Source organism: Sapajus apella, unplaced genomic scaffold (assembly GCF_009761245.1).
Source record: "Sapajus apella isolate SASKATOON/1434 unplaced genomic scaffold, GSC_monkey_1.0 scaffold14, whole genome shotgun sequence".
Classification (NCBI taxonomy): Eukaryota; Metazoa; Chordata; class Mammalia; order Primates; family Cebidae; genus Sapajus; species Sapajus apella.
This window is the reverse complement of record NW_022436954.1, coordinates 3319517-3333709: the sequence shown is the minus strand read 5'-3', so window position 1 is coordinate 3333709 and position 14193 is coordinate 3319517. Positions and strand designations below refer to the sequence as shown.

Here is a 14193-nt window from a genome sequence, read left to right as displayed (position 1 = left end):
GGCCAGGAGGATCTTGATCTCTTGACCTCGTGATGGGCCCACCTCGGCCTCCCAAAGTGCTGGGATTACAGGCATGAGCCACCACGCCCGGCCCACTGTCATGTTTTCAAAGCAGAGAAGCCTGAGTAATTAATAGCAAAGCGCACTGATATTAGGAGAGAAGGTGTTGGGATTACAACTGTTGCAATAAGTACCACTATGCTGTGTGGTGCAGAAAGGAAGGGCCTGGGACTGACTGGGGTAGACAGTGGATCTTGCTCTTTCATTCTTTTTCAAGTTAAAAAAAAAAATGTATGTTTACTGTAAGGAGTTAAACACTGAAAAGATAGTATGTGACTTGGAAAGTTTAGGTCCTTTATCCCAATTCCCAAGTTTAGTGAATGTTTTCTCAGATTTTTTTTTTTTTTTTTTGAGACAGGGCCTTGCTCTGACACCTAGGCTACAGTGCAGTGGTGCGATCATAGCATACTACAGCCTTGAACTCCTAGGCTCAAGCCAAATTCCTGTCTCAGCTTCCCAAGTAGCTGGGACTACAGGTGCGCACCACTATCCCTGGCTAATTTTTTTATTTTGTATAGAGATGGGGTCTCGCTATGTTGCCCAGGCTGGTCTAGACTTCCTGGGCTCAAGCAATCCTCCCACCTTTGCCTCTCAAAATGCTGATATTACAGACATGAGACACTGTGCCTAGGCTCATACTTTTTAAAAATAATACAAAACCTCATTGTCTGGTTGTATCATAACTTAATGTAACTAATACACTCCTGATGCTAGTATGGCATTTTTCAGATACACTGGCATTACAGTTATTTTCTAATTATATACACAAACCTAGTCTGTAACAAAACAGCAAATTCTTACCTTCTTGACAGTCATTATGACAAAATACAACTGGAGATGGAGTAGATTCAAGCAATGATCTGAAAAGGAAGGTTTCACTGTTACTCATCAAGCGTCTCAGTAAGATGCACATAGACCTGCTCTTTCTACATGGCCAGCACCCAATTTGTGCTCCAAAGCAGTAGTTCCAGAGTAGGATCTGTGATGTGAATTCTGACAACTGTGTCATTATGTGGCAACGGCTCCACAGCAGGTCACATCTGAAACTCCCACAGGCCCTCAGCTCTTCCCTTGCAGGCCCTTTGTATGTGCTGCTCCCTCCTGGAGCCCCTTTCTCTGCTGGTCTTGGCTTGTACAGCACCCCCTTAGCCTTTCTTTTAACAGTAACCCAAAGCAGGTCCCCTATGCAGACTAAGGGCTTACTTGGATCTGTTTCTGTCACAGCATTTAACACAATTTGACATTATTCTGTTTGTTTACTTGTTTTCCCTTAGCAGCAAATCATCATGCCTAGCAGAGGAGACACTCACATACCTGAGTAATTAAGGTATAAATAATCGTTAGTGTACAGATGTGAGTGGCCTGCACCTGGCATCACTCTGAGAATAATGATGGCCCTGCCTCAGAGATCAGCATCGAGATTCTTACTGTTTCCCGCAAAAGCCAAGGCCAGGCTGAAGTTTAAGACGAAGGGATCTTCCTCAAACTCCCTAGCCTGCCCTTACTCCCTTCTCCCCACCAGAGAAAATCCACCTGCTAGATACTCTACTGCCCTGGCCACTAAGCCACTCACTCCTTCAACATTTTCCTTCTCTATGGAACCTGCACAGACTGATTAAGGCCACATGTGGGCATTCACAGAGAACTATAATTCCAGATGACAAAACTCATCGTTTAAATTCATCCTGTAAAACCAATGTAAAATGCCGGACATAAGGCAAGCTTAATCAATGTTTACTGACAACAGTTTTAGTAACTAAGAATATTTAAAGTCAGGAAACAGAAGGAAAACTCACCTCAGGTTTTCCAGTTCCAAAGGCAGATTGTAATTGAGGAATTTGTGGAGCTTTTGAATTCTGGATTCCCCAGTAAATTTAATTCTCAGCACTTCATTTAGATATCTATTAAAAAATAAACAACAACAAAAAACCCAGAACAAAGAATCACTGATAATTCACCAAGGCTTGTTCTTGGGGCCTTGGTTAAACATTCAATCCTAGCGCAGTCACAATGCCCCTCTGACTGCCATGACTGAGGGGAAGAGGGGCAGTCTTAGGGACTCATGGCATTCTAGCAAGGCGACTTTCTGCCTCTTCACCCATTCAATAGCATTTTTGCATAAGTCTTCTTTCCTGGTTTAGGAATTGACTTTTACATGCAGGAAGACTTATCTGTGAGACAAGTATCATCAGCTGACACTCTGCATCTCAGTGAAGTAGGAAGACCTCTAACTACTGTGGCAAACAAATGCTCACTTCTGGTACTCCTGGGAGCCACCACTGTAAAACTAAGTTAGGACAAGTGATTTGACCACTTACTTTTCCATTGTGCCAAAAAGCCATTTTGGTTCCTTATTGAATGGCATTTTCATACCATGAAACGTAGCCATTTTCTCAGCAATTTCTGCAGATATATCTGGCAAACTTAATTCTTCAGTATCTAATCGCCGGCTCTGAAATAGAAAAGGGAGTTAGAAACTGACATTTACCCAAATAACCTACAAAGTGTGAGATCACACAGTCTTAGGAACGAGAAGCCAGTTTTTGTAGTGCGTTTAAATCTCACCCAATGCCCCAAATTCCCTTAAGAATGGACACTGTGTCCCCAGAGACAGTGACCCAGCAATTGCTACGGCACTTCTACAGTGAGGAACAGGCCACCTCCAAAGACCTATTTCATTCTGAACCCCTTTTAACTATGAGAAGTCCTTTCTTAAATTTTATTGAACTAAAAACTACCCTATCATCTATTATTCTGCCCTCTAAAGCCACACGGAATGTCTATTCACTACCCAGTGCTGAAGTCCATGTCTTCAGCAGTTTATCACATGGCCCAGCTCCTAGCTCCTCCATCAGCTGCGACATTCTACTCTGATGTGTTACAGGTGAGATGTCGGGTCCAGAACAGGTCCTAACTGGGAGATGTGTCACAGGCACAGGGGGGCCATCTCTAGCTGCTACCAGTGATGGTGTCAGCAGCTGGTCTGGCACAGAGCAGGTATCAAGGGCAAAGCCAGGCAAAAAAACAGACTCTAGGAAGACTGCCTTCCTCCTGGCCTCTGCGTCCCGTACTTCCCCTAAATCAGCCCGGGGCCATGCTTGTTTGGCTGCCCTTTTACAGGAGGCTCTTGGGAGCTCACAACAACTGAGACCTCTAGAGTTTCCTTATGTAACCTGCCACCCTGCAGAAACCGAGAGAGAGATTTTTGTGAAAATGCAAAGCAGTACAGCACAGGGTAAAGAGCGAATGCTCCCAACTTAGGGAAACACCATTTGAAATTGTGGCTTTAATTCTCGTTTCAAAGCTACATGGCCGTCCAAGTTACCTCATACCTCTATGTGTCCTATCAAGTGGGCATCAGGACATGAAGTCTCGTACAGAGTTGCCAGGAGAGCTGGGGGAGAGAATGCGGGTAAGATCTCTGGGATAGCACCCAGCCCAGGGTGTGGCTCAGCAAGTGGCAGATATCTGCTACTGAGAGCTAAGAGCTCACTGGAAGCATTGGGCTCAATGTTCTATTCAACTCCCTCCAGAAAGCACTGTCTCCGCAGCATTGTAAACGAATTACCATGCTGCAATAAGGACAGGGACTCCACTTCCAGCAGCAGGACACGTGGGACTTATTAAGGCAGCTCACTCAGCTTTCAAAACTGCCAATAATTGGCAACTAGAAAAATCTGGAGCTAACATGCTCAAAGGTGAACAAATCTCAGTATTCCAAATTCCTCCCTGGGCACAAAGAGAAAGAGAAACAGACTACCTACCATCCCTAGTGGCCCTACTATTCTCACATGCCCTTTGAAAGATGGCTACAGGAATAATGAAACTGAATCACCTGATCCCAAGCAGTTGTCAAGAGTAAACCTAAGCTGGAATCTGGGCATGATGGTTCATGCCTGTAATCCCAGCACTTTGGGAGGCCAAGGAGGGAGGACTGCTTGAGCCCAGGAGTTTGAGACCAGTCTGGGCAACATAGGGAGACCCCGTCTCTACAAATATTAAAATTAGTCAAATGTGGTGGCACATGCCTGTAGTCCCAGCTACTTGAGAGGCTGAGGTGAGAGGATCGCTTGAACCTGGAAGGATGAGGCTGCAGTGAGCTGAGATCAGGCCACTATACTTCAGCTTGGGCAACAGAGCAAGACCCTGTCTTAAAGAAAAAAAAAAGTAAACCTAGAAATAACATACAGTATTAGATTGAATCAAATGAAACTGCCATGCTTGTGGGTCAAAAACAGTCAAGGATTGGCAGTGTCATATGGTTCAAATCTAGTATACAATAGAATTTTTAAAAAATCTTCACTATGGGTGGGTGCAGTAGCTCACACCTGTAATCCTGGTGATGTAGGAGGCTGAGGCAGGAGAAGAGCTTGAGGCCAGGAGTTCAAGACCAGCCTGGGTAACACAGCAAGACCCATCTCTACAAAAAAAATTTCTTAAATAAGCTGGGTGTGCTGGTATGCACCTGGGGTTCTAGCTACCTGAAAGGTTAAGGCAGAAAGATCACTTGAATCCGCAAGTTCGAGGCTGCAGTGAGCTATGATTATGCCACTGCACTCCAGCCTGGGCAAGAGAATGAGACTCCCATCTCAAAAAAAAATTTAATATCAATAAACAATATATACAAAAGAGCACAGATAGAACTTAAGAACTAGAACAAAATCAATTCCACAGATACTACGATCTATGTGTCTTGATGGCTGCTCTTTTGTCCCCAAGATATTTTCATTATTCTGAATTGTGTTAACACAATTCCCTTACCTTTTCCAAAAAGAGAACTTTTACTACATGTGCATATCTTCTTAAACAATTTTAAAAATGTGTCAGGTTTTATAAAGTGGTATGATACTACTTACAGTCTCCTGCAGTTTGGTTTTATCATTCAGCATTATGTTTTTAAGATTCAACTATATTGCCACTTACAACCATATGAAGTTTTATTATTTGCAAAATTCTTTCAAAAACTTATTATCTCTTTTATTTCTCATGCCTGACAGATTTTACTGTCTTTACGGAGAAAATCAGAAATAAAAACAGCCAGGTGCCAGGGAGCAGACTAAAGGTAAAAGCTGGCACAGTAAAGGCACCATCCGCTCATCTAAACACACCCTCAGCACTGGGACCTAGCACGATGTTAGCACAGATGGACCACGCCACTGTCAACTAGAAGAGGATACCTCTTCTGGGGAGACAAAGCACAACTAGCCTCCCTGTTTCTGGGCTGTGGGATTAGACAAAAGAAACCCCTGCCCCTGGTCCCCAGCCATACACAGCAAAGCACCCCTCTGCCAGGCATCCTAGTGCTAGGCTCTGTCTGCACAGTTGTACAGGACATCCTTGGACGTGCCCAGGCCTCTCATGGACAAGACATCTCATGCATCAGGGCAGGCAAAGCTAGCGGCTTATGTCTCTAGTCCTCAAGGAGCTCATGCTCAGTTAAAACAGGGAATATTTTAACTATCTAGGAAGGGAGTGCAGGCTGATAAAGACCAGCATTGCCAACCAAACAAGCATTGCCAGGGCTCAGAGCCACACTTCAACACTTAGAGTTCATGAAAACACTTGGTCATGAAGCACTGTGCTGGGCATGGAGTTAGGGATGGGTGGGCAGAAGGACAGGAACTGTGCTTTAGATATGCACATGTAACCCTAAGACATGGTTACACTGGAAAATGTTACAGCAACATTAAAACTGCCTTGGGACAGTAAGTAAGGGAAAATAATCCTGAGTGCTTGGAAGTAAGACTGTAAGGTCTTGAAGCAAGGCCTTGAAATCTAGGAATTTGACCAGCATATGAGACAGGAAGATGGGAGGTAGGGACACTCAGTGGGAATGCACAAAACAAACCAAGGAAGGGCAATGGGATTCCGAACAGGCATGGCCCCACAGGGCTATAGCCAGAGACAGCGCAAGGTATGGTCAGGGCCAAGGTGTCCTAGCAGCAAGTTCTATAAAGCAGGACTACAGAAGTTGAGAGGAACAAGGTGAAAAGGGCAAAGTTTCAGGGTACACAGCCTCAGGGGATGATGAAATGGTACGTTCCATACATATTTCAAATTTAGATGAATACAACTTTACAGGGAAGAAAGAGGTTCTGTTATAAGTACAAAATAAATGTTGCTTTTCTCATGAAAGAGAGCTTTTCTCTGATACATAGTTTAATGACATAGGTCAGGTTAACAGTAAAAACACAGCATTACAGGTTCTTGCAGCAATGAGACAAAGAAGCCATCTTCTGTCTGTGGCATATGTCAACTGAGCATTTATGAACAAACCTTACCGGGATGAACTGTTCCAGTCGGCCTTGGGGAAAGATGCCATAGAGTTTTGGCCCGAGTGACCGCTCTGCGAGAATGGCAAACATAACGCTCTCCAGAACCATGGTCTCGGCCCCCTAAAACAGATGGCAACAAATCAGGTGTTTACTGAGTGTCTGCCATGCACCAGGCATAAGAAGCACTCCCACAGGAGCGTTTCATCTAATCCTCATGAGTATTCTTTCACATGGACACTACTGTTATCAGCGTCCCCATTTTAAATATGAAGAAACAGAGGTTCCAAAGTCACAGATCTTGTCATTTGCAGGATTCATGCTTGCAAGCACTAAACTATACTGATAAGATTTAAAATCTGAGTTGAATTTAGGTCACTAGTTCCAAAAATAGAAAAATATCCATCAGTGCTTTTATTGCTTCTATTTATTTCACAACCTATATAGGAGTCTCACCCTTGGCATCTCACCAAAGGCCGCAATACCACCCATTCTGGTGAGGGTTGATTTGTTTTTGGTTGAGTGCACCTAGTTACAGCAAAGGATCCAAAGGACCTTCTGTCTATAAATTGGACCATGGGTCCAACAAGCTTGAAAATACTGATTTAGGTTCAGGGTCTATGGCTTTCTGGTCCAAAGGGCAGCTGATCACGGAGCATCTCAGGTTTCTATTTTCAGATGGCACACCTGGCCTTTTCCTGTTACTTAATGTTTGTTATCTTGCTAAAATCTCATGATGCTGTCTGTTCTATCTTTGTCCTAATAATTACCGTAAGATCTGTCATCATTTTGCCTTCAAAATCCATGCTTTGGTCTCAAAGCAAATTCATTCCTTGGCCTTTCCCCCTTAAATAGCATAAGGGTTTCCATCAGTTGGAGTGAAAGAGTCATTCGTACCCAGAGGTGCACCTGAATCTCCTAAAGAACTTTTACAGGCCAGGCGGTGGCTCAGCCTGTAATCCCAACACTTTGGGAGGCTGGGGTAGGAGGATCACTTGAGGCCAGGAATTAGAGACCAGCCTGGGAAACATAGTGAGATGCCCCCCCACCACCAAAGTCTCTTTAAAAAAAAAAAAAAAAGCCAGGCACAGTGGCTCACGCCTGTAATCCCAGCACTTTGGGAAGCCAAGGTAGGTGGATCACGAGGTCAGGAGTTCCAAGACCAGCCTGGCCAATATAGTAAAACCCCGTCTCTAGTAAAAACACAAAAATTAGCCAGGCATGGTGGCATGCACCTGTAGTCTCAGCTAATTGGGAGGCTGAGGCAGAAGAATCGCTTGAACCCAGGAGGCAGAGGTTGCAGTGAGCTGAGATCACACCACTGCCCTCCAGCCTGGGTGACAGAGTGAGACTCCATCTCAAAAAAAATACAAATAAAAAGAGCTTTTGCAAAGAGATTCCTAGTCCTCCCCCAAGTACTGAAAAAGAGGCACCAGCAGGGCTGTTTTGAAAAAGCTTTCAGATGATTCTAATTCACCCCCTGTGAAGAAATGTGCTGTGGAGGAACATGATCCCAGAGAAATATTCTCTAATACATTCACATTACCAAAAACGGAGAAATCGAGACAATCTTATTAGGAAGTGATACAGTACTAGAGTTACTAAGCAGAAAACAAAAAAGAAAAGCTGCTTTCAAAGGATATCAGACCACATTAAAGTAAAATGTATTTCGGTCAGTTTTAAGTTTTGTGGGGGCAAATGGATTTGTCGGTAATCCCCCATAATTATCGTCTGCAACGGCCTTACCATTATCTTGTGAGGCTCAATCTTTCCTAAGTTGTGGTTTTGTGTATATATGACAATAGACAGATAACATCAAGCTATCAAGCTAATGAATTTTAGGGTGGGATTTGATATCAGACAGGTTTTATTTCTTAAAACCTTAGAAAATGACAGCAAATATCTAGTATCTCTATTTAGTAGTCAAAAGGTTTCCAACCACTTACTTAATCCTATAGTAGAGTCCAGAGGTGCAGGCCCCATCTTACTCCAAGCCCAACATCAGAGAAACTCTCTGGGGCATTTATGCAAGGGTCTGCAAAGCCTCCTCCAAGTCTCTGCTTAGACATTATGCTCCCTTGCTCCCCAGGGGGCAGCACAGCCCTGCTGCTCTGGAGACTGTGGTGCCCTACCACCCTCGTGCAGCGTCAAACACAAAAGTAAACAGGGGCTGGGCATGGCAGGACAAAGGGGTGCTGGACTCATAAGTTCAGCATTTTGCACATCACACCCACTTGGAACAAAGGATTCTCGGAGGTGACTTTATTTACATGTGGCACTGTCAACACATGTCATCAGCACAAGCCAGAATCCTCTCCACAGCTGAGTCAATATTCCCAGAAAGGGCATAGAAAAGAGGGAAAGAGACATAAAAACTTTCCAATTCTCTTTAGCATTGCCCTAAACATTGTAAACAAAAACACCTTTATTCTTACGCAATACTGTAGTTCAGTATTTATTCACAGTAGGAAGAAGGGGGGAGATGGTGTATGGAGAGAAGAATCTGGAGAGGAAGAAAAAGGGAACACCAAGGCACAAGCAAGAAAAACAACAGGTGCCGGGCGCGGTGGCTCAAGCCTGTAATCCCAGCACTTTGGGAGGCCGAGGCGGGTGGATCATGAGGTCAAGAGATCGAGACCATCCTGGTCAACATGGTGAAACCCCGTCTCTACTAAAAATACAAAAAATTAGCTGGGCATGGTGGTGCGTGCCTGTAATCCCAGCTACTCAGGAGGCTGAGGCAGAATTGCCTGAACCCAGGAGGTGGAGATTGCGGTGAGCCGAAATCGCGCCATCGCACTCCAGCCTGGGTAACATGAGTGAAACTCCGTCTCAAAAAAAAAGAAAAACGACAGGTTAAGGACAGCAGGGAATCCTAGAATGAGTGCACCAACTACTAGTAATCTTCTTGTCATCACTAAGTCTTCAGATACCTTTCTGATTGCTGCTGAAAGTGAGCATGATAGAAGGTGGGATTGGACAGACATGGCTGGGTTTTCTCCTGTACCACGCACTGGTTTAGCAACAGCCAGTGACAGTGGAGGGAAAGCTGGTCCTACCTTTTCAGAGGAGAAGATCCATATCTCAACTTGATACAATTTACTTGGGCTTGAGAAATAAAGACTCATTCACACATTTGCCCAAAACATACTTACTGAATGTCTACTATGTCCTGGCACTGTGCTAAGCACCAGGGAACCAACAAAGAACAAGACACATAAGACCTCTGCCCACAATGGGGGTTACATGACAGAGAGGGAGGGATGAAGAGAGTGAGAGAGAGAGAGAGAGAGAGAGAGAGAGAGAGAGAGAGAGAGAGAGAAAAGACAGCAAGTACATGCAGCTATGGACTGGGCTCACCCCATGAAGGTAACAAGCGTGACTGGTGTGCCAGGGTGGTTATTTCTAAGGAGGCCACACTGAACTGACCTGAGACCTGAGGTGTGAGGAGCCACGGCAGCCCCACAGGAGGGAGCACAAGGCCCTGAGGGAGGAACAAATGACGCCTTCAAGGAACTGAGAAACCTGTCTCACCGTAACAGGGCAATGGAGGAAAAAGAAGAGAACAGTGTGAGATTGCCAGGTGGGCTGGGGCTTACAGAAAGGACTGGGCCAAAGATACAAATTCGGAAGTCCTCAACATGTTGATGACATTTACAGCTCACAAACTGGGTTCGATCCCGAGGACAGAAGAGGTGGAACCAGCATAGGCCTTAGAACGCCCAACACTGACAGCAGTGGCTTTCAAACTAACTGTCGCCACAGTAAAAAAGCTTTCTACAGGGTACCTCACATATACCCCCAAAACAAACATTATCCACAGCAATTCTCACTCTCACAACTGGGCAACACTTACTAATATTTTCTACTCTATTTCATTTTAAAAAGCAATCAACGTGCTAACATTTCATGCCCCACTAGAGGTTCACAAACTACAGCTTGAAAAACTGGTTTAAGTTCAGGCAGCAAGAAGAGGGGCCAGGAGGTGAGGTGAGGCAGGTGCCACTGCCAGGAAGGAGAGTGGCATTCCCTAACAGTGCTGCTGAGTGGCCATCAGATTTGGCAATACGGAAGCTGTTGGTGACAAAAACAAGAACAGTTTCAGAGTGAGAAAACAGGTGTCAGATTGGAGCAGGTAAAGAGTGAACAGAAGCGGGAGAGAGAACTGGTTGGAAATGGAAACAAGGGGTTTAAACTGACTTTTCACTTTATCTATGAAGTTTCATTTATTTAAAACTCAGGAAGAGGCCGGGCATGGTGGCTCACACCTGTAATACCAGCACTTTGGGAGGCCAAGGCAGGCAGATCACCTGATCAGGAGTTTGAGACTAGCCTCACCAACGTGGAGAAATCCCGTCTCTACTAAAAAAAATAATTAGCTGGGCGTGGTGGCACATGCCTGTAATCCCAGCTACTTGGAAAGCTGAGGGAGGAGAATCGCATGAACTCAGCAGGCAGAGGCTGCCTGGGCAACAAGTGCAAAACTCCATCTCAAAAAAAAAAAAACAAAAAACACCCAGGAAGAAGAGCATCAATGTTATGAACCTCTTGAGAAGACATAACAGGATTTCTATGATATTTCAGCCAAAAATGCATAACCTCAATTGTGAGAAAACACTAGACAAACTGAAATTGAGGAGACATTCTCCAAAATAACATACTAATAATCTTCATAAGCATAAAGATTATAAATAACAAAAGAATTGTAACAGGTTGAAAATGACTAAAAAATAGCCAATGCAATGTTGAGATCTAGCTAAATCTTTAGACAGAATGAAAGAAAGCATGTGTGGGAAAACTTCTGAAATTCAATTCAGGTCATAGTTCAGTTACTATTATTTTTGAGATGGAGCTGCACTCTGTTGCCAGTCGCCCAGGCTGGAGTGCAGTGGTGAGATCTCGGCTCACTACAGCCTCCACCTCCTGGGTTCATGCAATTCTCCTGCCTCATGCTCCCAAGTAGCTGACTATAGGCATTCGCTACCAAGCCAGGCTAGTTTTTGTATTTTTAGTAAAGACAGGGTTTCACCCTATTGGTCAGGCTGGTCTCAAACTCCTGACCTCAAGTGCTCTGCCCACCTCGGCCTCCCAAAGTGCTGGGATTATAGGTGTTTAGTTATTATTATCATTGCACCAATGTAAATGTCCTGGTTTTGACCACTGCACTGTGGTTACGTGAGATTTCACATTATGAAAGGTGGGTGAGGGGTGCATGGGAAGTCTCTGTACTATTCTTGCAATTTTTTTTGTAAGTCTAAAATTGGTATGAAATAAAAGTTAAAAATAAATTCATATAAAAATGACTGAAATCAAGCAATATGACAAAATAAGTGACTAATTCTGCACAGTGAGAACAAAGGTGTTTACTATATTGCTCTTTATACTTTTCCATGCTTTCAAACCTGTCTTCCAAAAAAGGAGATGGGGAAATGAGAAAGCAGAGGCAGGAGATACCGCTGCCAGAAATCTTGTGGGAAAGGAAGCAGGGACGGGGTGGGGCCAAGGAGATCACGAGGCAAGTGACCAGTTTATTATTTCTCACGATTTGTGGGGTAACTGGGGTTCACCTGGATGGCAGAGCAGCTGAGAAGAAACAGCCAACGAAAAAGAGGAGAGGAAGGCACAAGGGATGAAGGGACAAGTCAAAAAGTCAGACCCAAAAGACAAGTGGTGAGCTCAATGTGCAGCCAGGGCAGCCCTTCACGGTCAGTGGAAGACACGGGTACGGACGCAGAGGGTTTACAGGGCAGACAGAGGAGAGAAGCAGCGGCTGGGGAGCGAGGTGATACTGCCTGCTCAGTGCAGGAACAGAGAGGTTTGAAGAGAAAAGAAGGCCTGAAACAGACCTCTTGACTCAGGACGTCAAGCCTAGAGAAACTCAGCAGGCTCCCCAGCAGTGGTGTGTGCCCACCAGAGACTTAGCCCCATAACTTAAGATGAAGCCCTGCCAATGATGGACTTTTCCTCTAACAATGTTCAGCTGCTTGGCTGCAGCACAAAGAAGGCAAGTGGTTGGCCGGGTTTGGCAAGGGTGGGGTTTTAGTCCAGCAGAAGGCCAGTGGAGACAGGAAGCTGAGAATGTGTGGAAGGCAAGGCTCATGATGGCAGAGTGTGGTTCTTCAGTTGGGCAAGGTGAATGTGGGATGGAGGGCTGAAGGAAAGCCAGGAGTTGGTACTGTCTGGATCAGAGGTCTTGGTGGCAGTCACGGAGCCATGGCCACGGAGCCATGTTGCCAAAGTGAACTAGGAGGTCAGCAGACAAGTTGTTGAAACTGGCAAGTCAGAGAGGTACAATTTCTGGCACTAAAGTCTGGGGCACATCCATGAGTGGATGATGGAAGAGGAATTGAAGGAAAAGGTTGTTAGTGGATGAGGAAGATACAGAGCCCAGAGAATAACAGCAGTAACCAAAACAGGCTCAGAGGCTAAGCCATGGAATGGAAGCTTCGCCAAGGGATGACAGCCATCAGGAGGGCTACAGCCACTGGTGTGAGCCTCAAAAAACTGGGTTTTCAACACAAGAGACATGGCGAGCAGGAATGAGGAAGGAGCAAGAAGACACCAACCCTACTAGTGGCCCTGAGGTACTTGGGAAGTGAATGAGGAAACCTCCTCCTCTGGAGAAGCCTGCAGGGCAGGGAGTCTCCGGGACAGCAAGGCTTGGAGAAGGCCAGTTAATGGAGGAAACGTTCAGAAGAGCAGGGTCTGCAGACCAACACTGGCAACTTAAAAGGGCTCAAGTAAAAAGACAAAAACAATTCCTCCACTCTGACAACCAACTCCGATCTTTTAACTCAAATCTCTGCTGTTTCTCGGTAGCTCCTGAGGAGGAAGAAGTGGTGTTGCTATGGCTGAAGGGTCACCTGAGTGAGGGCATCTGAGCCTGATGGGAGAAATGGAGGTGTGTACTGGCAGGCAAGGGACATCCACTGGAAGTAGCCACCACCAGCCTTCAGCAATTCTTCACTGTGTCCTGCTCTGTACCCACTGCTATAGTTGCAGTGGGACAGCAGGAAACAGGAAGCAGAAAGCAGAAAGCGCCTGCTTTGAGTTCAGCGTCTCATGAAAGCAGACAATCATATAATTCTGAAAATTTACAACCATAGAAAGTGCAAAAGGGCAGGGTGCAGTGGCTCGTACCTGGAATCCCAACACTTTGGGAGCCAGAGGTTAACGAATCACCAGAGGTCAGGAGTTCAAGACCGGCCTGGCCAACATGGCGAAACTCTGTCTCTACTAAAAGTACAAAAATTAGCTGGGTGTGGTGGCACACAGCTGTAGGCCCAGCTACTCAGGAGGCTGAGGCACAAGAATTGTTCAAACCTGGGAGGTAGAGGTTGCAGTGAGCCAAGACAGCGCCACTGCATTCCGGCCTGGGCAACAGAGCAAAACTCTGTCTCAAAAAGAAAGAAAGTGGACTGGGCAGCCAGGTGCGATGGCTCACACCTGTAATCCCAGCACTTTGGGAGGCTGAGGTGGGCGGATCACGAGGTCAGGGGTTCGAGACCAGCCTGACCAACATGGTGAAACCCCATCTCTTCTTAAAAATACAACAATTAGCTGAGCATGGTGGTGCGCACCTGCAATCTCAGCTACTTGGGAGGCTGAGGCAGGAGAATTGCTTGAACCAAGGAGGCAGAAGTTGTGGTGAGCTGGGAGCACGCCATTGCATTCCAGCCTGGGCAACAGAGTGAAACTCTGTCTCAAAAAAAAAAAAAAAAAGAAAGAAAGAAAGTGGGCCAGGTGTGGTGGCTCACGCCTGTATTCCCAGCACCTTGGAAGGTTGAGACAGGCAGATCACGAGGTCAAGAGATTGAGACCATCCTAAAATGGCAGAAACTCTATCTCTACTAAAAATGCA

General features: G+C 45.4%; 1 protein-coding gene across 7 annotated transcripts in view; it reads right to left on the bottom strand.

Moving 5' to 3' along the window:
- The window catches only part of CHKA (choline kinase alpha), a 67593-nt gene that overhangs the window by 13373 nt on the left and 40027 nt on the right, over positions 1-14193 (bottom strand). For all 7 annotated transcript variants that reach the window (XR_004270256.1, XM_032282620.1, XM_032282621.1 and 4 more), the window contains 4 exons: positions 6342-6455; positions 2379-2512; positions 1857-1961; positions 862-920 (listed from right to left, as the gene is read on the bottom strand). Coding sequence is in view for 6 of the 7 variants with exons in the window: in XM_032282620.1 (XP_032138511.1) it covers positions 862-920; positions 1857-1961; positions 2379-2512; positions 6342-6455 (412 nt within the window). In the remaining variant the exon portion in view is untranslated. The remainder of the gene's footprint in view (positions 1-861; positions 921-1856; positions 1962-2378; positions 2513-6341; positions 6456-14193) is intronic.